The 25,296-nt window shown below is 59.3% G+C and overlaps 10 protein-coding genes across 10 annotated transcripts; 7 read left to right on the top strand and 3 right to left on the bottom strand.

Moving 5' to 3' along the window:
* Positions 1-912: 912 nt before the first annotated feature.
* Positions 913-2,205, top strand: EHS24_002992 (uncharacterized protein; the record flags this gene model as incomplete). The annotated part of the gene is made up of 3 exons (XM_028618699.1): positions 913-1,199; positions 1,256-1,667; positions 1,714-2,205. The coding sequence occupies 3 exons, from the start codon at positions 913-915 to the stop codon at positions 2,203-2,205; spliced, it is 1,191 nt and encodes a 396-aa protein (XP_028473066.1).
* An 83-nt stretch (positions 2,206-2,288) lies between these two features.
* EHS24_002991 (uncharacterized protein) lies at positions 2,289-2,789 on the top strand (the record flags this gene model as incomplete). The annotated part of the gene is made up of 2 exons (XM_028618698.1): positions 2,289-2,516; positions 2,580-2,789. The coding sequence occupies 2 exons, from the start codon at positions 2,289-2,291 to the stop codon at positions 2,787-2,789; spliced, it is 438 nt and encodes a 145-aa protein (XP_028473065.1).
* Positions 2,790-4,225: 1,436 nt separating this feature from the next.
* RNR1 (ribonucleotide-diphosphate reductase subunit rnr1) lies at positions 4,226-7,132 on the top strand (the record flags this gene model as incomplete). The annotated part of the gene is made up of 4 exons (XM_028618697.1): positions 4,226-4,276; positions 4,332-4,451; positions 4,672-4,742; positions 4,792-7,132. The coding sequence occupies 4 exons, from the start codon at positions 4,226-4,228 to the stop codon at positions 7,130-7,132; spliced, it is 2,583 nt and encodes an 860-aa protein (XP_028473064.1).
* A 489-nt stretch (positions 7,133-7,621) lies between these two features.
* Positions 7,622-9,652, top strand: EHS24_002989 (uncharacterized protein; the record flags this gene model as incomplete). The annotated part of the gene is made up of 3 exons (XM_028618696.1): positions 7,622-8,311; positions 8,465-9,327; positions 9,403-9,652. The coding sequence occupies 3 exons, from the start codon at positions 7,622-7,624 to the stop codon at positions 9,650-9,652; spliced, it is 1,803 nt and encodes a 600-aa protein (XP_028473063.1).
* A 258-nt stretch (positions 9,653-9,910) lies between these two features.
* APC1 (Anaphase-promoting complex subunit 1) lies at positions 9,911-15,879 on the top strand (the record flags this gene model as incomplete). The annotated part of the gene is made up of 2 exons (XM_028618695.1): positions 9,911-11,457; positions 11,505-15,879. The coding sequence occupies 2 exons, from the start codon at positions 9,911-9,913 to the stop codon at positions 15,877-15,879; spliced, it is 5,922 nt and encodes a 1,973-aa protein (XP_028473062.1).
* Positions 15,880-16,050: 171 nt separating this feature from the next.
* Positions 16,051-16,720, bottom strand: EHS24_002987 (uncharacterized protein; the record flags this gene model as incomplete). The annotated part of the gene is made up of 3 exons (XM_028618694.1): positions 16,051-16,173; positions 16,238-16,491; positions 16,609-16,720. The coding sequence occupies 3 exons, from the start codon at positions 16,718-16,720 to the stop codon at positions 16,051-16,053; spliced, it is 489 nt and encodes a 162-aa protein (XP_028473061.1).
* A 546-nt stretch (positions 16,721-17,266) lies between these two features.
* On the bottom strand, positions 17,267-18,525 carry EHS24_002986 (uncharacterized protein; the record flags this gene model as incomplete). The annotated part of the gene is made up of 2 exons (XM_028618693.1): positions 17,267-18,408; positions 18,462-18,525. 2 exons carry the CDS (start codon positions 18,523-18,525, stop codon positions 17,267-17,269), a joined length of 1,206 nt encoding a protein of 401 aa, XP_028473060.1.
* A 683-nt stretch (positions 18,526-19,208) lies between these two features.
* EHS24_002985 (uncharacterized protein) lies at positions 19,209-20,946 on the top strand (the record flags this gene model as incomplete). The annotated part of the gene is made up of 2 exons (XM_028618692.1): positions 19,209-19,655; positions 19,696-20,946. 2 exons carry the CDS (start codon positions 19,209-19,211, stop codon positions 20,944-20,946), a joined length of 1,698 nt encoding a protein of 565 aa, XP_028473059.1.
* Positions 20,947-21,092: 146 nt separating this feature from the next.
* Positions 21,093-23,144, bottom strand: EHS24_002984 (uncharacterized protein; the record flags this gene model as incomplete). Its single annotated transcript, XM_028618691.1, has 5 exons — positions 21,093-21,728; positions 21,776-22,681; positions 22,731-22,815; positions 23,002-23,064; positions 23,104-23,144. The coding sequence occupies 5 exons, from the start codon at positions 23,142-23,144 to the stop codon at positions 21,093-21,095; spliced, it is 1,731 nt and encodes a 576-aa protein (XP_028473058.1).
* Positions 23,145-23,316: 172 nt separating this feature from the next.
* On the top strand, positions 23,317-25,046 carry EHS24_002983 (uncharacterized protein; the record flags this gene model as incomplete). Its single annotated transcript, XM_028618690.1, has 7 exons — positions 23,317-23,538; positions 23,628-23,698; positions 23,756-23,857; positions 23,898-24,184; positions 24,254-24,332; positions 24,372-24,748; positions 24,805-25,046. The coding sequence occupies 7 exons, from the start codon at positions 23,317-23,319 to the stop codon at positions 25,044-25,046; spliced, it is 1,380 nt and encodes a 459-aa protein (XP_028473057.1).
* Between the last annotated feature and the right edge of the window lie 250 nt (positions 25,047-25,296).

Raw genomic sequence — 25,296 nt, 5'->3', positions numbered from 1 at the left:
CGGGCGTGCATTGCTGAGTCAGGGGGCATAGCTACATTGGCGTGCCAAGCATCAGCTCGTATGCCTCACATACAGCTAACATACAGACCTCTATTGGTCTTGACACTAGGCCATATGACCGATGCCGTTAGGACGGTATGCCACGGACCCGCCGACGTAGCCTCCGCTCGCCTAATCCGTCCTACATCGACTGGGCGTGACCCACGCGTATTGCTGAGCAGCTGACACGAGTGGTCTGCGCTCCGGCACCCTCTTACGGTTCAGGCATCGTGCACCTGCATGTATGCGTCGGCATGGGCAAGCATAATCCGGCATTAGGGCAATGCGACGGCAGGAATGTGGCATCAACCCTACACGTGTTCTTAGCTGGAGCTTGGTTATCGCCATTGCGGTGATAGCAAGTCAACCCAAACACTTCCGTCGGAAGGTCATCTGTTGATTCCTGGGACCGTCGTCGCCATGGATATCAGGTATGGTTCGGACAAGCCACTAGTGTTTAACGGTGTTGGCTGAGCCTGAGTCAGCACCAGCAGGATGGGCTCCGACTCGGTGCCAACACTTGCAGCTGGTACCATGTGGGATCGCCGTATTCCGGAATGGCAGAACAATGGAATGGTCAGCTCTACCCATTGTCCTCATGGATATGACCAGAAGATGGAAAGATCGCATAGACCTGGGGGAGCATCCACAACGCGTCATGGCGGCCTGTCTGTGTATGGAGCTGCACGACCCGGTCGGTCGCCGAGCACCACGGTTCGGTCTGACTAACTGGGGAGTTTCACGCTGGACACAGCTCGACACCACCTTACTCCTTTTCCAGGAGTACCACCTACACAGATATATAAGCACGTCTGTACACAATGTCGTCTTGAACCATCCCATGCCCCTCACCTCCATCTCTCTCCAGCCAGCATGACTTCACTTCAACCAAACCGCCACAATGACTCCAGACCATCCCCTGTGGCTGATCCTCCTCCATCCATGGCCTCCCCAGCGGACACGTCCGTCGAGCTGCCTGCCTACAAGGAGAAGTCACTCAATCGCAGAGCCAGCGACAACTCGCCACCCCCACCTTCCTCTCACAGTACCAGCTTCGAGGCCGCCCCCACCCAGGTTGTAGAACCCGACAAACCTTTATTCTCTCGTGGTCGAAAGAACGTCCTCCTCACAGTTTTTGCCCTGTCCATGTTTATCGATATGTGAGGATGTCCCTTGATTGTCGTTCCAGTACATACATATCTGACTCGTATTTTAGTTTATTTTATTCCGCCTTTTTTGTCCTGACCGACTCGGTCGCCAAGGACCTCAAAATACTGTTTGCTCAGCAGTCATGGGTCATCACATCATACTCTGTGACGTTTTCGGCCTTTCTCCTCTTTTGGGGCCGCGTCGCAGACTTGTACTCTGCCAAACCGGTCTTCACCTATGGATTCGTCTGGTTGGGTATTCTTAGTCTCATCATTTCGTTCCTCAAGGACAAGTATTCGTTCTTCGTCCTCCGCGCACTGGCGGGTATTGCCGGGTCGTGCTTGGTGCCCTCGGCATACCGCCTCATCACGCATGTTTTTGAACCACAGGAGCTGGCGTACGCGTTTACCGTCTATGGTATTTCTGGCAGTCTTGCGAGCGTATCTGGTATGATCGTCGCAGGGTTTATTGGATATATCGTGAGCCTCTCGTCGCCGTTCCCTCGACCTAAACCTGACTCCCTAGCCTGACGATGTCGGACAGCAAAACCAGGCTTGGCGCTGGTTCTTCCGTCTCATGGCCATTTGCATTCTCCCACTCGCTGCCTTGTCACTCTTGATCGTTCCCGAGGGCAGAGGTCATGAGGCCAGCAGTGCCAAAAACAAGTGGCGCCGCCTCGACCTCGTCGGTGCCCTGCTCATGCTCTCGTTTGTCGTCCTACTCATCCTTGGCCTCACCCTCGGGGCGTCATACGGCTGGAGGAAGCCCGGGTTTCTTGTCCCGTTCCTCCTCGCCTGGGTCCTCCTACCGGCCTTCTTCGTGTGGGAGAACTCGCTCTTGGACACACACGCGCTCATTCCGTCCAAGACATGGAGGATCCCCAACTTTACGCTGTGGATCGTCTTTTCCCTCGAGATCTATGCCTGGTGGAGCTGCAACTTGCTGCCCATGACAGAAATCTACCTCACGGTTCGAGGCGAACGTCCCATCGTCGCTGCGGTCCGCATGCTGCCATAGGGTCTCAGTTCCCTCGCGCTGGCCGTTGTCCTCATCGTCTTCCCCAAACTCTCCGCCAACCCCGCTGGCCCGTCACGATCGGCATGCTCTTCGCCATGGTCGGTTACGCACTCTTTGCTCAACCACGTCACTGGTCCAACGAAGAGTACTGGAGATACATCTTCCCGGGCATGGTCGTTGGTTCGGCCGGAGACATGGCAGTCATGACGGGCGCCAACGTTGGCGTCATGATGAGCGTGCCGCCTGAAATGTCCGGCGTCGCCGGCGCCATGCTTCAAGTGGGCTTTCAGGTCGGCGTCGCTATCGGTTTGGTAAGTTGCACCATCTGTAGCAGCAGAACTGAGCAGAACTGAGCAGAACTGACATGTCTCCAGTCCATCCAAGCGGGTCTCCTCACCGTCCAACCGGGCGGACTCTCCAACACGGCCAACATCCACGCCGCGTTCTACTTTCAGATGGGCTGGGTTATCCTCTGGCTCCTCATGTTCCTCACGTTCTTCCGTATGCCCAAGCAAAGCGTCAGCTCAGAGGAGGACGGTGCTGAGCAGGGCCCACCGACCGTAGTCGCCGAGATACCCAAGTAGAGTGGAGTGGTCTGAAACGTTTCCACCCTACCATGTTCTGCTCGGACAGGGCGCGACTTGATGTATATGAAGTGATGCAGTCACACGATCGGACCGCAGCAAGCAGCGTGGTCCCCATCACATGCCCGCTCACAGCATGGACTTGTACGGCATAGCTGTGTAGCCGCCACAACCCCTCCGATACCGGCACTGATACCAGTACTCTGGCACTCCGGTTTTTGGCCTCTGGGTAGGAGTTGATGTGACCCGTTGCTGGGAAACCTGGCGCATCTGGTCGGCGCCGGTGACATCTGCGGCGTCGCAGCCACCGTAACACCGCCAAGCGCTCCCCACTCCTTGGTGGTACCGCTTGCATGCTGATACCTGGAGCCGACTGGCCTGAACAAACATTGTACCCCTGATCTTGACCTCTGACCTCATCGTTATGATCGCGAGACAGTTTGGGTTCCCACCCGACGTCCAGGGGTCTGACATGGATGTTGCTTCCTGCACTGTTCACGGTCTTGGTGCATGGTAGTTCCCGCGGGGAGCTGGAGTTGATAATAAGGCCGACTCGGCGGTGCTGTCGCCGACAGAGGCTGTAATGTAGAGCAGCCCGCAGTGTCCATGTCAATGGCCATGTCCATACACATGCAACGCGCCTGGGCGTCGGGCATCAGAGATCCGACGACTTGAGGGATATGACAGGTGGCGGCGATGAAAAAGGCATTTCCGGAACGACGCGTCGGCCGTGTGGCGTTCGTGTTCGTGATCTCATGTTGATCTGGACGCGACAATCGTGCAACACGCTCTCTAGTTTTTCATGTCCTTGAATGCAAACATTGACAGGGACCCGAAGGGAGATTAATAAAGGTCCGATAAGACAGTGTACAGTGTGCTTGTGCTCTCTTGTCCCCTCAGACACCGGTCCCATCGGCCGACACTGGTAGACTGGCACGCGCGACGCGAACACAGTCTCGATCCTCGACGCGCGCGCGCGCGCCGGGGTCACGCCATGAGTTCAGGAGCTGTGACGCGCGCCTGACTTTTACGCGACGCGCGGATGTTTATTCTAATGTTTTGCGAGGTAAACATTGCTTCATTACAAACACACGTCATTGTTTAGCCAGGGAACCAAGCGTGCAAGCTGACTGTACGCGTCGCTGGCGGCGCCAGTGTGTCGATGCGTCCCCCCGCTGTGGGCCATAAAATCACTTTGGTCGCGTTCCCTTCTCCCTTCTTCTTCCATCTCTCCATCACCACCCACCCACCACCCACCCACACCACCACCACTCGGGCCCTCTGCTCCCACTCTCCATAGAGGACATCTATTCTCCTCTCCAGCCGCGTCGTCTCCTGTACCTGGCCACCGGTCCACAGCAACGCCCTCGCCCCTCTTTCACGGCGCGCCCCTCTTAACCACACCTTCCTACTCCCCTTCCACCCCCCTCCTCACAATGTGGGTTTACAAGCGTAGCGGTACCAGGGAAAAGGTGGCCTTTGACAAGGTGAGTAGCCACATCAGCAAAACAGACGGTGGTCGCATGACTAACAATTCCATAGATCACTGCCCGTCTTGCCAAGCTCGCCTACGGTCTGGACCAGAACTATGTCGACCCCGTCCGCGTCACCCAGAAGGTCGTGGCTGGTATCCACCCCGGTGTGACCACCGTTGAGCTCGACGTGAGTACCGTCATGACTACACAAGGAGACTCTGGCCAAATGGCCCCGGCTGAGAGGTGGACACTCTACGCTGGGGGTTGAAAAAGCAGCACCGCGAACCCTGTGATGGGAGCAAACATCGCAACGCGTCGTTGCACCCTCATGAGGTTGGCGAGACTATCCGACCAGACGTCCTTACATCCATTCCACCTGCAATGAACTTTGCCACTGACACTCCCAGACTCTCGCCGCGGAGACTGCTGCTTTCCTCTCATCCCTCCACCCCGACTACTCCATCCTCGCTGCCCGCATGTGAGTATTACGTCAGCTGCATATCGCACATTTGAGCTGACCCAACCAGTGTTGTTTCCAACCTCCACAAGGAGACCAAGAAGGCGTTCTCGGTGGTTGTTGAGGACCTCTACAAGTGGTGCAACCCCAAGACTGGCAAGCACAGCCCCATGATCAGCGAGGAGGTTTACGAGGTCGTCCAGAAGCACAAGGATGTTCTCGACTCGGCCATTATCTACGACCGTGACTTTTCGTACAACTACTTTGGCTTCAAGACCCTCGAGCGCTCGTACCTCCTCCGCATCGACGGCAAGGTCGCCGAGCGTCCCCAGCACATGATTATGCGTGTCGCCATCGGTATCCACGGTGACAACATTGACAAGGTCCTCGAGACCTACAACCTCATGTCGGAGCGTTACTTTACGCACGCCTCGCCCACCCTCTTCAACGCCGGTACCCCTCACCCCCAGATGTCGTCGTGCTTCCTTGTCGCCATGAAGGACGACTCCATTGACGGTATCTACGACACCCTCAAGACCTGCGCCCAGATCTCCAAGACTGCTGGCGGTATCGGTCTCCACATCCACAACATTCGCGCCAAGGGCTCGTACATTGCCGGTACCAACGGTTACTCCAACGGTATCGTCCCCATGCTCCGCGCCTACGATGCCACCGCTCGCTACGTCGACCAGGGTGGTAACAAGCGCCCCGGTGCCTTTGCCATCTACCTCGAGCCCTGGCACGCGGACGTCTTTGACTTCCTTGACCTGCGCAAGAACCACGGCAAGGAGGAGGTTCGTGCCCGTGACCTGTTCTACGCCCTCTGGATCCCCGACCTCTTCATGAAGCGTGTCGAGGCCGACGGTGACTGGACCCTCATGTGCCCCGCCGAGTGCCCCGGCCTCGCCGACGTCCACTCGGAGGAGTTTGAGACCCTCTACGAGAGCTACGAGCGTGCTGGCAAGGGTCGCAAGACAATCAAGGCCCAGAAGCTCTGGTTCGCCATCCTCGAGGCCCAGACCGAGACTGGTGGCCCCTTCATGCTCTACAAGGACGCCGCCAACTCCAAGTCGAACCAGCAGCACCTCGGTACCATCAAGTCGTCCAACCTCTGCACTGAGATTATCGAGTACTCGTCGCCCGACGAGGTTGCCGTCTGCAACCTTGCCTCGATTGCCCTCCCTGCCTTTGTCGACATTGAGAACCAGTCGTACGACTTTAAGAAGCTCCACGACATTTGCAAGGTCGTCACCAAGAACCTCGACCAGGTCATTACCAAGAACTACTACCCCGTCCAGGAGGCTCGCAACTCGAACATGCGCCACCGCCCCGTCGGTCTTGGTGTCCAGGGTCTCGCCGACGCCTTCATGGCTCTCCGCCTGCCCTTCGACTCGCCCGCTGCTCGTGAGCTCAACCTCAAGATCTTCGAGACCATCTACCACGCTGCTCTCGAGGCTTCGTGTGAGATGGCCCAGGAGAAGGGCAAGTACCCCTCGTACGAGGGCTCGCCCATCTCGCAGGGCAAGCTCCAGCCCGACATGTGGAACCGTGTCCCCACCGACCTCTGGGACTGGACCGAGCTCCGTGCCAACATTGCCCAGCACGGTGTCCGCAACTCGCTGCTCGTCGCGCCCATGCCCACTGCCTCGACCTCGCAGATTCTTGGCTGGAACGAGTGCTTTGAGCCCTACACCTCGATGCTTTACGCCCGTCGTGTGCTCTCGGGTGACTTCCAGGTCGTCTGCCCCTGGCTCCTCCGTGACCTCATCAACCTCGGCATCTGGGACGAGGAGATGAAGAACCTCATCATTGCCTCGGGTGGTTCCATCCAGCACATTCCCAACATTCCCGACGAGCTCAAGGCCATCTACAAGACTGTCTGGGAGGTTTCGCAGAAGGCTGTCATTGACCTCGCCGCCGACCGTGGCGCGTTCATCGACCAGTCGCAGTCGCTCAACATCCACCTGTCCAACCCCTCGTTCTCGCAGCTCACCTCGATGCACTTCTACGGCTGGAAGCGCGGTCTCAAGACTGGTGCCTACTACCTCCGCACCCGTCCTGCTGCCAACGCCATCCAGTTCACCATCGACGCCTCGACGCTCAAGAAGGCCAAGAGCCTCCAGGAGGCTGGTATCGCTCCTACCAAGACGGCTGCTCTGTCAGCCGCCACTGCCGCCAGCCTCGTCGAGCCCCTGCGCAAGGTCTCGATCTCGACCACTGCTGCCACCACCGCTGTCCCTCCCGAGGTCACTGCCGCCTCGCAGGCCCGCCGCAGCGAGTCGCCTGCTCCCCCATCTGAGAACGAGGAGATCACCTACGAGGAGGCCAAGCGTCGCGCAGATGAGCTGGCTGCCGCTGCCCTGCAGTGCAGCATTGACAACAAGGATGCCTGCCTCATGTGTTCGGGATAGGCAGTAGTGTTAACAGTAGTGACACAACGTGTTGTACATATGGACTGTTTCGCCTCGTAGTTCTTCTTCCTTACATGCATTGATTATTAGAACTTGGTACTTGGATGGGTGGATCGGCCCCGATGAGAGTGACTAGGGTTGGGACAATCGAGCGAGAACCGAGCCTGGTCAACCACCCTAAAACACGCGTAGATATTGCGTTGCGAAAGGTGGTGAGCGGCAGTGCCCCTGTCAACAACGGCGTCGACACAGAATGCACAGAACAGGCAGTACAGTATAATAACGACGACGCGGGTTTGGCTCCCCTTGGAGCATGGGATGGTTGCCGCCGTTTGATAGCACCGAGCGTCTTTTCAATCACCGAACCTGATAAGCAACACACACAATTATTAGGTTACGTAAGATAATGCCTGCACTTTGCTTGTGCAACGCTAGATCAAAACAAGCATGGACCGCTCCGGTTCACTCCTCAGCAACCATTCATCAACAATGACAAGACCGGTGGGCGATAGGCAGGTCGTGGCCGACCTTCTAAAACACATCACTCTACTGCCCACCCTCGACCTTCTTGCCCCACAGACTTCCGCTCGAGACGCTCCTCGCTACTCATCCTCCTCTTACCTCCCTTCCTCGGACCAACTGGACATGATCAAGTCGATCCCGTATGCCCTCGACTTCAAGGCGGACAATTTTAAAGCTCACTTGAACGCTGTTCTGGACAGATCTCTCTCCTCCATTGCCGCAGTCGCGGACGCCGCCATCCCGGTCCTCGACGCATCGCGTACCGAGGCAGCAATCTATGCCACGAGACCCAAGTCAGGAGAGTTGGGAGTCACCGACTTCTTCTGTCGATTCGTTCTTGGACCCATCAACCACATCCTGTTCCTCATGCTCAAGGGCACTGGCCAAGACCTTTACTGGGATATTGTTGGAAATGGTCCAACGGGCAAGCCAGATGTACAACTGCTGTGGCGTGCTTCTCGTTCTGCCCGGCCGACTCCGGTGGTCGTAGTGGAGTTCAAGACCAAACATGCCTTTCCGAATGCGGCGATGGACGATCTCCTAGATGCTGTTGCCGACCGTAGCCTCGTCATTTTAACAGACGGCAGCACAGCACTTCGGTTGGATCTACAGACGGCCAGAGACCGCAGGCCCAAGTATTGCCGCGTCGTCGATCAAGTAAGATTGTGGTTATTCCCACCTGAAGAACCGTTCTGATGGCAGATGCGCGTACAACAGTTTGCACGAGACGCGGACTGCGTCTTTCTTACAAACTACGATCGCATACTGCCATGTTCTCTGAATCGTGGCACTCGCACGCTTGAGTTGCAGCATGTCATTAACATCAGCGCGCCGGTGTTGACGACGCACCTTGCTTCATCTCCAGCGGGCATGTTGCTCGGTGTAAGCCTTGCGGCGATTTTGGATCGTAGTCCGTCTCTTCGCAGCGTCCTCCAGCCAGCAGCTCCAGGCCCAAGCAACACATCTGTGGTCACCCCACACCCGTCCTCAGATTCTGGACCATCCTCTTCCATGCCCCCACCAGCACTTCCCACACGCACTTCAAAGCGCCCCAGAACACAGGGTTCAGTGGCAACGTCGACCACCACCTCGGCAGCTACCTATCTTACAAAGGCCCCAACACCTCCAATGGCGGAGCTAACCGTTCTCAAGCAAGACCACACCAAACCTCAGCCTCTGTCACCGACTCCGCCACGCGAGTCATTGCAGCTGCTAGGCACTCTCCGCATGTGTGGAATGCCAGATCAAGATGAATATACACTACACATGTCAGTGTACAAGACATTCGTCCAACATGATGAACACGACTGCCCCAACAACGCCGTTGTCATTGACCGAGATTTGTTAGGTCAAGGCACTTTGTGGAGGGTGTATACTGCAACTATACACGCCGCGGGGTCACCGCCGCGCCGTTGTATGGCCAAGCTCCTGCACACCCACGACGTCAATGGCTATCCGGAAACCGACCGCCGTTCGAGCACGTACCCTACGGCCAAGGAAGCGCTCACAGCTGCTGCACGCGAGGTCGGAGTCCTCCAGCGCGTCGCGGCCACTGTGCCAGCAGTGGCGCCACGCGTTTTCGGACACGGCCAGCTGTCCAATGCCTACTGCGTGATCATGGACGACGCTGGGGACCAACTGCCGCTAAGCTATGCGACTGACCTGGACTATCAGTGCGTGACGGTCCAAGTCGAACGACCATGGAAGATGTCTGTATTCTGTTTGTTTGCTGACAAACACGCCCGCAGGGACCGTATCCGCAACATGTATGGCAGCCTCCACGCCGTTGGTGTTGTCCATGGCGACGTTGAGTGGAGGCACATTCTACGCAAGGACGACAGACTGTTCATCATCGACTATGACAGAGCGCTGGTTCAAGAGGAATCCGAGGAGGATGGGGTGTGGGACCGGTGGAAAGCTCGCGAGCTGGCCGATGTCCAGACCATGTTCAGATACATGTCGGAGCTGGCTGCTGATGGGTACGACCAATTGCTGTAGATGGTGGCAGCTGTTGTACACAATATAGCCTTTATGTTCGTAAAACGTTGTGATGTGATGATACAGAGCTCCTCTCGCAGTTGCCTGTTTGGGCTTGGGCAATCACTGGGCAAAAATGACAGTGTCACCTGGGGGATCCCTTTTGCAGGGCATTTGTTTGGGCCCCGCCTTTGCAGCCAGGGCGAAACGCGTCCAGCGTCAACACAAACGATCCCTCAACAACTCCATTCCTCCACCTTATTCCAACACCCAGCCCCCATGCTCCAGGCGACGGTCCTGGGCTCTGGCCTCTCCCCAGGCCATGTCCTGCATGCGCGTGCAAGCACGCGCGCGCGGGACGACCCGTTCCCTACCTTACATTCTGCGCCCGTCCACCTCCTCGCCCAGCCGCGATACCTCCTCCCTTCATCGGCTGCAGGACCCTCCAGCTCAAACACCAGCTCGTCTTCCTCCTCCCGCGTACCACTCAGCACCTCCAAGCTGCACTCTTCCGCCCTCGATGGTGACGAGGCGCTGACATGGTGCGCCAGCGAGGTGACTTGGTCGCGCGGCGCCGAGGTGGTCCGCCGGTTCACCTACGAGCATGAGCGGACTGGGGTCGACTGTGCGGCCTTTGCGTGGTTTGACGACGTCGAGTTGACGGGAAAGACTGGCGGCCGGCCATCGTCGCCCGTGTCACCTGCGGGATCGAGCTCGAGCGGATCAACACCAGCTCTGAACGGACCACCACAACTACCATCAGCGTCCTCTTCGGATCCCACATTCGGCCCGTTCCACACATCCCAGAACGCGTCGTGGTCGCCACAGCCCTGCCCCCGCGAGAGGCAGCATGGGATGTCTCGTGCCATTGTCGTCTTCCTCCGTGGCAGTGCGCGCATCTACTTTGCTACTGGCGAAGAGTTTGTCGTTCACCTCCCCTTTGTGGTGGATGGCTGCTGGGCCTTGCCAACTGGCGGCCTGCTCATCCAGCGCGCTCTCGAGGCGAGGGAGAAGCTCTCGTCAAGAAGAAACCGCCAGTCGTCCATGTTTGACCGTACGGCCATGAGCGTCCTCGACGACTTGGACGAGGAGCCCGACATGCCCCTTCCCCGCCTGTACACTATTACGGACCGGTACGGCGACCTCAACGCCGTGGTCCAGGCGCCAGTTCGACACTTGGGCGATGTTCCGCGTCTGGCTCCCAACGCGCCCACAAGCTCCATTCCGCCTTCCCAGACCGTTCTGTACGTTGCGCCAGACCCGTACCCCTTCGTCGTCGTGTACGACCGTCAGGACGGCCAGATCATCTTTTACCGTCGCAACATTGTCCCCCTCGAGTCTGAGGATACCCCGGCTCCCCCACCACCCGTGACCTCTCTTCGCCCCGACGAGCTCCTTCGGCAAGCGGACGTCTCACTCGCGGCGTCTACGCGGCGCAGCGGGCGCGCATCCCTCAACCGCACCACGGCCGCTGAACGCCGTATCTCGATTGTCGGACCGGACCCGCTCGACCGTACACGTCGACGGACATCACGCCTCTCCGCCGCCAACGATGAAGAGTTTGGCTTGCCAGCATTTGTGCTTCCCAACACTACTGTCGAGGGCGCACGACTGTCCCGTGGCAGTGGAGGACCCGAGGGTGGTGCCAAGGGCCGCCGCGTCAGCGGGACCAGCATGCGTGAGGACCCCTTCGAATTTGGCAAGACGGCTCTCGCTGTCGTAGCGGAGGACCTGCGTGAGACAACCATGATGATGGGTCTTGATCGCGAAGAGGTTCGGCGTTCAGAGATTGTCTTGGAAAGGATTTGGACATGGCGTCCGCCAGGGTGAGCTGGTGATCTCGCAGGTGTATGCAAGGCTGACATTTACCCAGTCCCATCGACCCTTCCTCCGCCCACATCTTTCTGTCCGAGAACCGCTCACCTGAGTTCATCCTCCTCAACCTCGTCCTCAACGTTGACGGGTACTCGACCACCCTGTACACTTTCCACGTGGCAAAGTCCAACTGGCGCTACGTCTTCCACGAGCTCCGCGAGGTGCCATGTCTCGCCGCACAGCCTATCATTGCCACTCGCTCGGACGTGCTCGACACGCTCGTCCTCACTGTTGAGGGTGCACGCCTCCTCTCTGCTTCGGGACACGAGACTCCAATCGACATTCCACGCGTGCCAACTATTGACGGAAGGGACGAAGTGGCGCGTCAGCTCGCGTCGAGTCTCAGCATGGTGCTTGACGGCGACGGCGCGACGTTGTCACGCAGGAGTGTAGTCGACCTTGTTGACCCCTCTGGATCCCGCGTGACCGTGGTATACAACGACGGAGAGCGCGTCCGTGTCTCATTTGATTTTACGCTACAGCCTGGTCTCCCGCGTCGTGCGCTGGAGGCGCTCTCGTATGCTCTCTCGCCTGAAGAGTACGCCGAGCTCTCAGAGACATACCTCCAAGAGCTGCAAGCACGTCCTGCCCCCGAGCGCCTGGATCTGGGATGCCAGTGGGAGACGTTTGCCGAGGTCTTGTGCACCAAATGTGGACTGGCACCTGCCACCCCAACCGATAGCCGTAGCAAGATGCTTTCCGCCTGGACAACCCAATCTGACCCCATTCTTCGCCTCCTCGCCCAGCGAGTCCAGGCTTCCAGCTCTCGCGCGCCTGAGCCATCTTCTGTCATCACCCCTGCGACTTGCACACCGAGTGCTCTCCTTGCCCTTCATTTCGTAGCACAAGATTGTCGACTGTCGTGCACATCGGAGCCAGAGCTCAGCCTCATCGCCCCCGTCATCGCCCGTCTGGCGGCTGCCGTTGGCCGCATGGACTGGGTCGACTATTGGCGTCGCCTGATGCCCTCGGCTCTTGCGGGGGTGGTGCTCACACAACCTGCAGTAACTGTTGACACGTCGGTCCTCGACGCATACAACGAGCCCGCCGATGTGCTCTTGTATCTCGGCCGTCGACTGGTGTGGCCCACCAAGCCATTTCCTTGTCCCCAAACGGCATTTGGTCAGCCCTCGCCCCTTGGCTCACCGTCGCCGTGCAGCCAGACAGAGCTGCTCTCGGCAATCTACGCGCGCATGACCCCACCAACCGACAAGCGTTCACCTAGTAGCACCGAGAAGCGTGCGCTCGCGGTGGTGTCGTTCATTGTCGACAGCGGACTAGACGCCAGCTGGCTTGCGGACCTTCCACCGTCTGTCGGCGTGCCCATTCTCGAAATGATCCGCGTGTGCCAGCTCAAACCGCCCAAGGACGGTTCCGAGGCCATTTTCACATTTATTGGCCGCGAGGACCTGGCCGCAATGTACACGGAACGGGTCACGGTCGACTTGCCAATGGGCGCCGAGGATGGTCCTGACGATCCACCGACAGTAGCCCAGCTCATGAACGCCGACGCGTCCAACAAGCACTCCCACTTTGCCGCCCTGCCTCATGTGCGGTTTGGTCTCGACAAGCGACTGGACGAGGTGGACCGCATCATGCAGACTACGCGACAGAGGACGATCACTGTCGACGCACCCAAGGGTTCAAGCGAGGGAGACGTACAAAACTACCATCAGAGTGTCGTCAACACGATTGCCCACCGCACATTGGCGGTTACTGTCGGCCAGGGCATGTTCATGTATGGCTCGCGTACAGCCCCCATCACCGACGCCTGGCAGATTCCTCTCATCGAGCTTGCTGTCAAGGTCATTCCCGGTAACAATGTGCTCAAGGCCCAGCTGCCCGACGGTGCCGAGTGGCCGTGCTTCCACAACGGCGTCAGTGCCGCCCTCTCCATCTCGCCAGAGTGCACTGGCATCACCGCCAGCTGGATCTCCTTCAACCGCCCCAACCCGCTCAGCGCCGAGCACGGCGGTTTCCTCCTCGGTTTGGGTCTAATGGGTCACCTACGTCTCATCAACTCGACCCAGGCGTTCAGCTACCTCGAGCCCCGGCACGACATTACCTCTGTCGGTCTCTTGCTCGGTATTGGTTCAAGCTTTGCTGGCTCGCGCGATCAGATGGTCACCAAGCTCCTGAGTCTGCACACGCACGCTCTCTTGCCTATGGGCGCCATGGAGCTCAGCCAATCAGCCATTGTTCAATCGGCAGCGCTGGTGGCCCTTGGCCTCGTTTATGTCGGCTCCAAGAACCTTCGCATGGCCGAGATGGCGCTGGGTGAGATTTCTCGCAGCGACATGCACGGTGTGGAAGGGTTTTACGACCATCGCGAGGCATACAGCTTTTCGTCTGCCATGGCGTTTGGTCTCATCATGCTCGGCCGCGGAGGGCAGGAGACGAGCGAGGTGGAGCGCAAGATGCTCGCGCAGCTCAACCTCCTCATCCACGGTGACGCGCCAGATGTCCTTGGCATGCCCGGCAAACGCAGGACGAGCAATATCGACCCGACCATTACGTCGCCTGGTGCCACGCTGGCCCTCGGACTCATGTATCTCAAGAGTGGACGCAAGGATATTGCCGATATGCTCGAGATCCCGCAGACTGAACTGGAACTGGAAAGCGTCCGCCCCGACCAGCTGCTCGTCCGTACGTTTGCGCGCGCGCTCATCATGTGGAACGACGTCAAGGGTACCACTGAGTGGGTCGACGCCCAGCTCCCGCCGTTTATCCGGGAACTGCACAACGACCACAAGCGGAATGGCATGGAGCTCAACACCGAGCTTGCCTACCTGAACATTATCGCTGGTGCATGTCTGGGTCTCGGAATCCGGTACGCCAGTGCGGCCAACGAGGCCGTCCACCATGTCATCATCAAATTCTTCAGCGTGGTGGGCAAGGCGGTTGGCGGCCAGAGCATGACCTACGAAGCCAAGATTCGCCGCAATGCAGCGCGGCAGGCGCTCAACGTCGTGACCATTGCCGCTGCTGTTCAGATGAGTGGCACGGGTGAGCTCAACGTGACGAGGCGACTGCGCGTGAGTCACGGTCAAGAAGGTGCGTCGGTCAACTATGGCTCGCATATGGCCATGCACATGGCTCTGGGTCTCCTCTTCCTCGGCCGCGGATACTTTACACTTGGCAACTCCAACCTCGCGATTGCGGCCATGAGTATCGCCTTTTTCCCGCGCTTCCTCTCGTCACCAGGCGACAACAGGGCCTACCCCCAGGCCTTTAGACACTTGTGGGCTCTGGCCGTCGAACCCCGCTGCCTGATTGCGCGCGACGTGGACACTCGCAAGTCCATCTTCCTCCCCATCAAGGTCAAGGTGCGCGGCAAGCCGGGAGACAACAGCTTGATATCGCCGACGCTTGTTGCGCCCTTTGAGAGCGTCGAGTGCATCACCGTCGACTCGCCGCGCTACTGGCCCGTCGTGTACAACCTCAACAACCCGCGCGACCGCAACAGTCTGGTCCGCACGCGTACTATCTGGGTTAAGCGCAAGACGGGTTTCCTGGACTATTCAGCCGACCCGCGAGGCTACCGCTCCATGTTCGTGCGTGCTGGGACCATGAGTGGGTTCGATATGCACTACGACCTCATCTCGCCCGCCGCCCCCCTGGCTTTACCGCCCGCCGAGGGCATTGATCTCATCTCGAGTCACACGGACGACCCCGTCTTTGTGGCTCTCGCCGAGCGTTTCTCGGGCGATACGTGGTTTGAGAGTTTTGTCCGCTGTGTGCTCTTTGAGTGTCTCTCCCTCGACAAGCCCAACATGCTCAGCATGTACCTCGGCCTCGGGTTGGGCCTGCAAGCGCGCGACGACCTCAGTCTCGAGCGCGTTGCCCAGGCCGCCTTCCTCAACAAGTTCTACCGGCCGGGCGTCTACGACAAGCTCTACGTCTCGAGCACGACGAGTTCAGACAAGCGCCACCCGATCGTGCGCCAGACGTTCATCCAGGCCATCACTCGTCGACTCGCTGCGCTCGGCACTGGTGCTGGTTCTGGTTCAGGCTCCGGGTTCCTCGGGATGGGCTCGACCGACGCCCCGCCCTCGCGCGCAGAGTACTTTGCCGGCCTCCCGCTTGCTCTCCACCCAACTGAGGCGGCGGCGCTCGCGGCCTACCTGGCGCGCAACAATGTCCCACCTCTGCGTCTCCTCGAGGCGCTCCGTGACCGTGTCAGCCTCGTCGCGGATGACCCCGTGCAGATGGGTCTGCTCGAGGTCAAGGCCCGTGCGGCAGCTGAGCGTTATTGGTCGGCCGTGATGGACCAGTATGACGAAGTGGAGGAGGGGCCGACGGAAAGTGGGCTGTGGAAGTTGGATAGTCTGCACGAGGCGTTGGAGGTGTGGACTAGTGGTGGTGTTGCCTAGTCAGCTGTAGCATGGTCGTAGACCCCTTGGATATATCATTTAGTGAGATCAAGCAGTGCTTCAGTGGGCCACGCGGCACACAGCGTCAAAGGCGAAAGCAGATACAGTGCATACAAACATTACACAAACCAGGACTCGTAGCGTCGTATCCTCGTGTACGCCGCTGGGAAACTAGAACGCCAGCGTGTCTTCGCGCTCAGCCTCGCCGTCGCTGACGCGCAGCACCTTGGCCCACTCGATGTAGTTGAAGCGGCCTTGGCGGTCCGTGAACGGGCCCTTGAACAGACGGTCAATCTGGAACCCCGCAGTTAGCATCGTCACAGCGGCCCGTCTTTTCGCCGTTTCTCTTTCCACCCACCTCGTCCTCGTCCATGCGGTCACCCATTTCGGCGAGGTACTTCCTGACCTCCTTGACGTCGACCCATCCCTTGTCTCCGTCGTCAAAGCAGGCAAAGGCCTCGAGGAGGTCGTGTTCCGGGTCGAGGTGCAGAAGACGCTCGCCCATCATGGCGAGGAACTGGGTGAAGTTGATGCCGCCGTCCGCGGGGCCGGTGGTGCGGCCGGGGCGCGAGGTGAGGAGCTGGTCGAGGAGGGGGGCCGTCGGGGTCTGGCCTGGACGGTGTCAGCCTGGTTACCATGATGCATTGGACCGAGAACCAGCCTCGCCCAGCTGCTTGCAAAGTTGGAGTCGCTTGCAGCCGGGCAAGTACCCTCCCCAAATGTGCTCACCAAGGTTGGACAGCATGGCACGCAGGTCCGGCTCTGTGACCTGTCCGTCGCCGTCCTGGTCAATCATGTTGAACGCCTCCTTGAACTGCTTGACTTGCTGCGGAGTGAACATGGTGTACGCGCCGCCCGAGACTTCGCGGAACGCAGGGCGGGACACGGTCGACGGGAGACCGCGGCCAAGGGGGTTTGGCTTGGACTGTGGGAGAGCATGTTAGCTGGTGTGAGAGGAGGTGGAGAGAGGAAAGGTGTGGTGGCAAGTGCAGCTGTGCCCATTCAACGTGGCGACCAGCTGTTGCTACGGTGCACAGTGTATTGTATTGGAGAGTCTCAAACATCTTGTCGTAACTCATGCGCACGAGCGCATAGATGCTGCACTCACCATTGCTTGAGAATGACGTTGAGGATGTTGTGGATGTTGATCTTGGGTCTGTCAACAACAAGACGCCTTGGAAGAGCAGTCGCGGTGTTTTGATCCCGCCAATTTGATCCCGCTACCGTCGTCCGCTGGTAGAGTGGTGGTACCAGTGGAGTGTAGGTTGTGATCGTTGCTGGACATGATGAGCAGGCATGCATGCATCGCCGACACCCATGCTGACTACTCGCCATCTTCGGCGAGTCCCAACAAACAATTTATTAAACAATCCACCAAAACTACTGTCTACAACTTGCCATTCAACCTGCCCTTGAGCACCAACGCGCCGCCACTGTCCTCGTCGTACTCGCGGCCCTTGGCCCACCCCAGCCACGCCTCGAGCACCCCCTCACCACCAGCACCAGGACTGAGCGGAAATCCCGTGTACCCATCACCCTGTACACCGTCGCCCTGGCCAACAGCGGGGCCAACACTCTGGTTGGCACCTCGCTTGAGCGCAAACATGGGCGTGTCGGCGAGAGTGATGGCCGGGCGCTGGTCGCCCTCACGCTGCTTGTCCGCCTCGAGCTCGGGATACGTGAGAATGGGCGTGACACACGCGTCTGTGCCGTCAAACACCTTCTCCCACTCGGCACGCGTCTTGGAACCAAACTTGTCGGTAAAGATCCTGCGCAGTTCAGGCCAGTTGGCTGGGTCGAGGCGGCGTGTGGCCCATGTCCCGGGATCCACACCGAGACCGCGGAGCATGGCAGCAAAGAACTGCGGTTCGAGGCATCCAACAGCAACATGCTTGCCATCGGATGTCGCGTACGTGTCATAGTAAGGACAGCCGCCGTCGAGGATGTTGGTGCCACGCGGCTGGGAGCCGAGCGGAGTCTTGATCGCTTGGCGCGGAAAGGTGGCGAGGTAGTTTACTCCGTCGACCATGTTGGCCTCGACGACTTGGCCCCTGCCACTTACACTCCTGTCAAGGAGTGCAAGGAGAATTCCCTGCACGAGCATTGCGCCGCCGCCTGCAAAGTCGGCCAAGAGGTTGATGGGCGGGTGTGGCTTGTCGCCTGCTCTGCCCAGCATGGAGAGCACGCCCGACACGGCTAGGTAGTTGATGTCGTGGCCGGCCATGTCGGCGTACTTGCCATCGCGTCGGAATCCCGTCATGCGAGCGTACACGAGTCGTGGGTTGAGCTTGCACAGCTCCTGTGGTCCGAGGCCGAGCTTCTCGAGCACACCGGGGCGGAAGGGGTCGATGAGCACGTCGGCCTGTGCACCGAGTTTCTTGACCAAGGCGACACCGCCGGCCGACTTGAGGTCCACAACGATCGAGGCCTTGTGCCGGGTCAACATGTCGCTGGTGGGCACTGCCTTGGCCCCAGCAACAGCGCGGTCGATGCGAAGGACAGATGCGCCCGAGTCGGCCAACACCATGCCTGCATATGGGCCTGAGTGTGTTAGCTGGAAAGTGCGTAGCCCGTCAACATACCTGGTGCAAGGCCGGCAAACTCGAGTACCTTGAGGCCAGTGAGTGGTGGTGGTCGATACGCCATGGTGGTGGGCAGTGGGAAGATGTTACATCGTTGGCATCGTTGTTGAGAGCGTTTGACCGTCGACGGAATACGGACATGAGCGATGCCGAGTAACCGGAAGACAGTCTGTCGGCTCACATCTCGGGCGATCAATTAACCGACGTGCCGACCGTGTTCATAATCACGGCTCCTCATCGTTGCCAGCTTCCTAGCCATGCTTACATGCCACCGGGGACGAGCCATTGCAGTACGTATACGCAGGATTCACCGGTTGTTCCAAGCCAGTTGCAGCTTCTGGCTTGTGCTGCTGTATGGCCATGCGGTGGTAGCCACTGCTCGACCAATGTTGCGGCGCTCTTCCGCCACAAATGGCCTGGTTGACGCTGCCACTGCATCGTCCCCGACACACTCGTATGCACCCATCCATGCCATGCCAGCATCCCCATTCACAACCTGCCTGTCCTCATTATCTCCTGCTTGAGGCGACGACGTTGCCATGGCCGAAAAGCTTGGCGCCATCCCCCGCCTCTTCCAACCTCCCACGCCGCCACCCGCCGCTGACGTTTGCACGTGACTGTGATTTGCTGCAATCGAATGACGGAAGTGGCCGCCGCATGCCTCTTTGTTCGCCATCGCTCTCTGTCTCTCCGTCGCTCCCATCGCCACCCGCAACCACCACCGCTCACCCCTCCCCATCCAGGCCAATGCCGTTCGCGACGTCCACTCGGTCGCTCGGCGCCAGGGCGGTGCCCCTCGCCACGGCCGCGGCACTCTCATTCACCATCTACGCCACCCACTCGTTCTCCCACCCGGCTCGCAATGACGACACTCCCGTCGAGACGACAGTTCTGCACGCCAACGCAAAGGCAGGCAGTGTGCCCACGGTCAAGGGCAAGATCCTGCTGTCTGGTGCGTCCGCCCCGCTCACTCCTCTCGGGTGGGGGTCTAACACGTACCTCACCGTTCTCCCGGATGTGGCCCGCAAGACGATCAAGCGTCCCACGGCCATGAGCCAGCTTGGCGCGACGCCGTACCGGGACCTGGCGATTCACGAGAAGTATGGTGCAGTCATTGACGCGCGTGGTGATCTCTGGATGTGGGGTGCTGGCTACGACCCCGAGGGCGAGGTCGGTCGCTCCCTCCGCGGCAAGGTGAGCTTGAGACGGTAGAGTGCCAAGCTAACCTTGACAGAGACTCCGCAAGCTCGCCCCAGGCCCGGGCAAGCTGTTCTCCCTCAGCAAGGACGGACGGCTGTACGTCGTCTCTGCCGATCGCGCGTTCCAGGATGCCCACAAGAAGTCCCGCAGCTGGTGGAAGAAGCTCGTCACCCGCGACCCCATTGTCGACTTTGTTGAGCTGCACGCCAAGGCGCTGAACTGGGGCGAGCACTTTGCCGGCGTGGCCGTGGGCCAGCACCACCTCTTGGCCGTGACCAACCACGGACGTACCTTCTCCCTGCCGCTGTCGCCGGCGGCCAACACCCACCGCCAGCTGGGCACGAAGCAGACGTTCCCCGTGGCGGACACGCCCAAGGAGGCCCTCGCCCAGTCGCCCGACCTCCCGCCCGCGAGCGACCCGCGCTTCGCAACGACGCTCACTGAGATCCCGGCCCTGTCGGGTATCCAGATTGCAGAGGTTGCCGCGTCAGAGCGCTCGTCGTTTGTGCGCACGACCGAGGGCCGCGTCCTCGGCTTTGGCGCAAACGACTATGGCCAGATCGGTCTCGGCCCCACCACCACCGTCTCCACCGTCCCCACCCCCGTCGAGATCTCGCTCGGCAAGGCATACCCCAACGGCGCATCTGTGCGGTGTACAGGTATCACGGCCGGTGGCCAGACTACGCTGTTCACTGTCGAGTCGACGCTTCCCGGCGCCTCTACTACGCTCGTGGACGTCCTGTCGTGCGGCAACGGCCAGAACGGCTCCCTCGGATCGGGTATGTGGTCGTCTGCGTCGTACGCTCCGGCGCGCATCAAGGCCATCTCGAGCCTCCAGGAGTACTCGGAGAAGGAGGGCAAGACAATCCCCATCGGCATCTACTCCCTCTCCATGTCTCCCTCGCCCATGTGCCACGCCTTTGCCGTCCTCGACACGGTCCGCAACGCCGACGCCAAGGGAGCCGGCGAAGGCCTGTTCGGCAAGGATGTGCTCGTCTGGGGCGGCAACAGCGACTACCAGCTGGGCACGGGCAAGCGGTCTGCCCAGGCCACGCCCCAGCACCTCGCCTCGGTCATCCCGCATGCCATCGACACGCTCGTGGCTGACATTGGCACCGAGGAGGTCGAGGGCAGCCCCATCCCCGTCACCCGCCTGCAGTTGCACACGGGCAAGGCGGACGCCTATGACCCCATGGGCAAGCTCATCAAGCGCGGTGTCAAGGTTGAGGAGACGCTGGTGGCTGGATACAACTGTTCGGTGCTGTACAGCAAGATTGTCAGCTGAGTGCGAGTTCAGAAGCAAGCAGCAGCAGTAGTGGTGCGGACATCATTTTGTACAAAGGGTGTGATGCAGGGGTTTTTGGTTTTACAGGAGACGTTGCTACACAGAGAGTGGTTGTGAGAGTGGTTGTCGGTCAAGTGCGCGTGCGGTTACGGCCTCACAAGTCCATTGGGCCACGCCTCGTGCGCCGTCTCGTGCGCCATGACCTCGGGGATGGGGACGTTGACAAGGGGTACCTGCTCGGCATGGTGCGCCGCCTCATCGCCACCCACGTTCCAGTCGTCGTCCCAGATCGTCGGCCGCTCCTGTCCCAGAGTCTCCACCAGCTCTGCCTGAGCGGCGGCAACTCGCGGGTCCACTTCGTATCCGTCAAAGAAGCCCAAATTGTTGATCACGATCCTGTGCTCGGCATACAGCCATTTCCGTACCACCTCGTGGCTCCAGGCTTGCTGTTCCATCAAGCTCGAGTCTGCGGGAACAGGCGGCTTGTCGTCGAACAGGTTGCGTGCGTTGGTGATGAGGCGCATGAACTCGTCCACGTCCGGCACGCGTTCAGCAATCTCAGGCTCGTTTTCAAGTATACCCTCGATAGAGCCGTGGGCCTTGATCAGCTTGAAGGCGCGTACGGCGCCAACGTTGTGGATTCGTGGCGAGGCGTCGGTACCCATCAAGACGCATAGATCGCGGAACGAGGTCGCGGACAGACCTGTGGCTTCGCGTAGGGCCGCAGATTCGAGGACTACGAGCGGTTTGCGCGCGTCGGTAATGTTGCGCAAGAGTGTTCCCTAATCTCTGTCAGTTGTGCGGTACCGTTATCAACGATTCAACTCACGCCATAGGCAATCACGTCCGAGTCCTCTGTTCCGACATAGTCCACAATACCGGCGGTTGCAAGACTCGACGCGAGCCCCTCAGCCTCGTACGGCACATTTGCCCAGATGATGGGCACACCCATCATCCGGAGGAGCTCGCGGCACTGCTCGTGGTCCCCTTCGAGGGGCACGTTCAGCGCGCTGTCATACGTCTTGAAGATGGCTTGGAGCTGTGTATCGATGCTGTCGAGAATTTCCATCCCCTCCTTGATCGCAAAGCCATCCAAGTCAAACTCGCACTGCTCGTCAAATACGAGGTCGTAGACCTGTCCCTCTGAGTCGGAGAGCTCCTTCTGTCGCGGAGACTCGCGATACACCGTCGCTGGCTCCAGGGCAGCCAGGCGCGCATCGAGGTAGGGCATGTTGTTGGGCTCGGAGAGCCACAGGGCTGTCGCAACGATCTTGTCGGCTGCGCCCGACGCCGTGTCGAGCTCGAGGTCCGTCTCCTCTGCGCGTTCATAGCCGGTGATTCGGCGAATGTCGAGCTCTTCCTGCTCAAACGCTTCCAGCAGCGTCTCCTCGGGACCCTCGTGGAGTTCGGGGTTGCTGTCAAACTGGTACGCCTCGACAATACGCGTCAGGCGGGTGAGATGGATTGCGAAGCGGGACACTACGATGGCGCTGGCAATCGTCGTTGGAGCATCCGCCACCGGAGGTGGCAGCCGTGCAGACGAGGCAACGTCAAGAGCGCTGATGTCACCTTCCTCGATAGCCTCGCGGTGCTTCCACCACAGACGTATTGCTGACTGCTCCACAGGGGTCATTGTGGAGAACGTTGTCAACTCGCGGCGGAGCTGGACGAGGCGCATCTGTCGTCGTTCCTCGTGCATCTTGCGTGCCATGTTCATTGCGCGTGCCGCAAGACGCTTGCGAGCCTGGTGGCTTAGTTACCACTACACCATGCCACGTACCCACCTCTGGTGCCTTCCATTGACGCTCCCCTCGCTCATCCCATACGGCAATAGGCTGAACGTTATGTTCCTTCATTTGTTTGATGAGGCTGGATGGGTCAGGAGGGACGTACAAGCCACGGATCCACGGACACCCACGAATACCATCCTCTGACTGCTGGACTGGTGCGTCCATCTCGTGCCCGGTCTCCCAGGTGGAACCGGTGGGTTAAGAGTGTACCGTCTCTGTGCGTGCGTTAGAGCAGAACGACGCCGCTACAGCGAGCCGTACGTACAGAGCTACGCGCTTGTTCTTGAGAGCCTTCCACCGTTGATCGTAGGGGACGTTCAAGTGTGGGCTGAAAGGTTAGAAGACAATGTCCACATGCAAAGCTCACTGTACTTGGCGTACCCAGTGCAGAAGGCCCTTTATGCCCATTGCGACGACGACGAGGTGGGTGGAACAACAACAACAACAACAGCAGCAGCAGCATTGAAAGCACTTCACAAGGGGTGGTGACTGGACTTTGGGTCGTGTGGAGACCCCACCCAACCCCTTCTGCCATTTCCAATTCCCAATTCCCAGCCGCCGTCTTCGTGCTCGCGAGATTATGAGAGACCTTCCCTGGCCGGTGCATCGACCGCATCGCGCGACTTTCAACACTGCTTCCTCTCGCTCTTGCTTGCACGCGACACCCCATCACCCGTCAAAGGACATTGCCCACCATCAAATGGAGGGGGACCCGCTACTCCCCAAGATGCCTAGCATTCGCGCACTCTCCGGCGCTCACCGCTACATCGTCGGAGTCGGCCTGCTCTTGACCGTCGTTCTCGTACGTTTGGGGTTGAGTTGCTTCTTCTTCCCCGATTTCAGCCTCCCACCGACCCATGAGGTGCCGCCAGTCATGCTGACATACAACAGCTCTGGACCGCGTCCAACTTTATCACTGCCGACCTCGAGACGGGCGACGATGGGTGGAACAAGCCGTTCTTGTGCGTACAACATCCCGGGGAGTCAGGATCGTCCGTTGAACTGACACGATAATACAGGATAACTTATCTGAACACTTCGAGCTTTGCCTTTTACCTCCTCCCAGGCCTGTACCGGTACTGGAAGAAGGGAACGTTTGCACGCGACCACCCTCATGACATGTGGGTTTACATCCGCTTGCCTATCAACGCTAACCCTCAGCTCCTCGCCAGAATACGAGCCTCTGGCAATGGACGACGACGAGCCCCCTGCCCGATCGTCATTCAGCCTCAACCGCTCAGTGTCGCCATGCTCGCCACGCGCTCCCCTTCCCCCAGTCGAGGACGTGCAGCCCGATGACCCGCAGGGCCTCCCAAAGCTCACTGTCCGTGAGACGGCCGAGGTTGCCGCGTGGTGGAGCGCCGTGTGGTTCCTCGCCAACTGGAGTCTGAACACTGCGCTGGCTTGGGCAAGTGTCGCGAGCGTCACCATCCTGAGTAGCACGACTAGTGAGTCTACAAGCGCAGCTTGGGCCAGGACCAACGCGCAATGTACCAGCCCAGCGCTGACCAGCTTAGGCTTCTTCACTCTTACACTTGGAAGGATATGCGGCGTCGAGGACGTGACGCGCGGCAAGGTGTTCTCTGCGCTTGCTAGGTGGGTTGCATCTGGCTTGCTCTGTGCTAACCCAATTAGCTTTATCGGTGTCGTCCTTGTGACACGTTCCGACATGTCAATCCAGCCCTCCGAGGCCACCATCCAGCCCTTGAACCCCATCTGGGGCGACCTGCTGTCTCTTCTCTCGGCCGCCTTCTACTCGGTCTATGTCATCCTCCTCAAGGTGCGACTGGGCGACGAGTCGCGCGCCGACACGCAGTTGATGCTCGGCTTTGCCGGCCTGTTCAACATTGTCTGCCTCATCCCCGTCTTCCCCCTCCTCCACTACATGGGCTGGGAGACGTTCGAGTTGCCCCCCACACGACAGGCATGGACCATCTGCATCGTCAACATGTTCATCACCCTTTCATCTGATTATCTCTACGTGCTGGCCATGCTCAAGACCACCCCAATGCGTTAGTTCAAATATAGCCTTGCCAGAACCTCAGAGCTAAGCTAACTTTGGTTTCAGTGGTAACGATTGGTCTCTCCCTCACCATCCCCTTTGCGCTCCTCGGCTCACTCCTCATCCCCTCGGCGAGCACGGACAGCATCACCTTCATGTCCCTCACCGGCGCCGCGCTCGTGGTGGCATCATTCCTTGTGCTCGGCTGGCAAGGGTGGACAGAGAGCAACAACGAGCACCAGCACCAGGTGGCTCGTCAGGGCGACAGTTCCGTGCTCCACCACCGCCACCACGACGACGACGCTTGAGAGAGGAGCGACGGTAGCACTATCTTTGGCTTGGATTAGACAACAATATCTTTAGATACCCCGACCCCACCTCAACGGTGCATGTTCTAGATTTTAACAGCGGATGTAACAACTATTTTTCTATACAGGTACCTGTTTGTTTGGTTGCAGAGAGGGGGCCAGAGGGGTCGATCGAGTTGTGCTGGCTGGAAATATCTCATCTCAGTGGCAACGGTGGCAAAATCTCCCTCGGTGGCACCCCTGACTTCCC

The sequence above is a fragment of the Apiotrichum porosum genome (assembly GCF_003942205.1).
Source record: "Apiotrichum porosum strain DSM 27194 chromosome Unknown scaffold_14, whole genome shotgun sequence".
Lineage (NCBI taxonomy): Eukaryota > Fungi > Basidiomycota > Tremellomycetes > Trichosporonales > Trichosporonaceae > Apiotrichum > Apiotrichum porosum.
The sequence above is the reverse complement of the archived record's forward strand: the minus strand, read 5'-3'. Positions and strand labels throughout refer to the sequence as shown.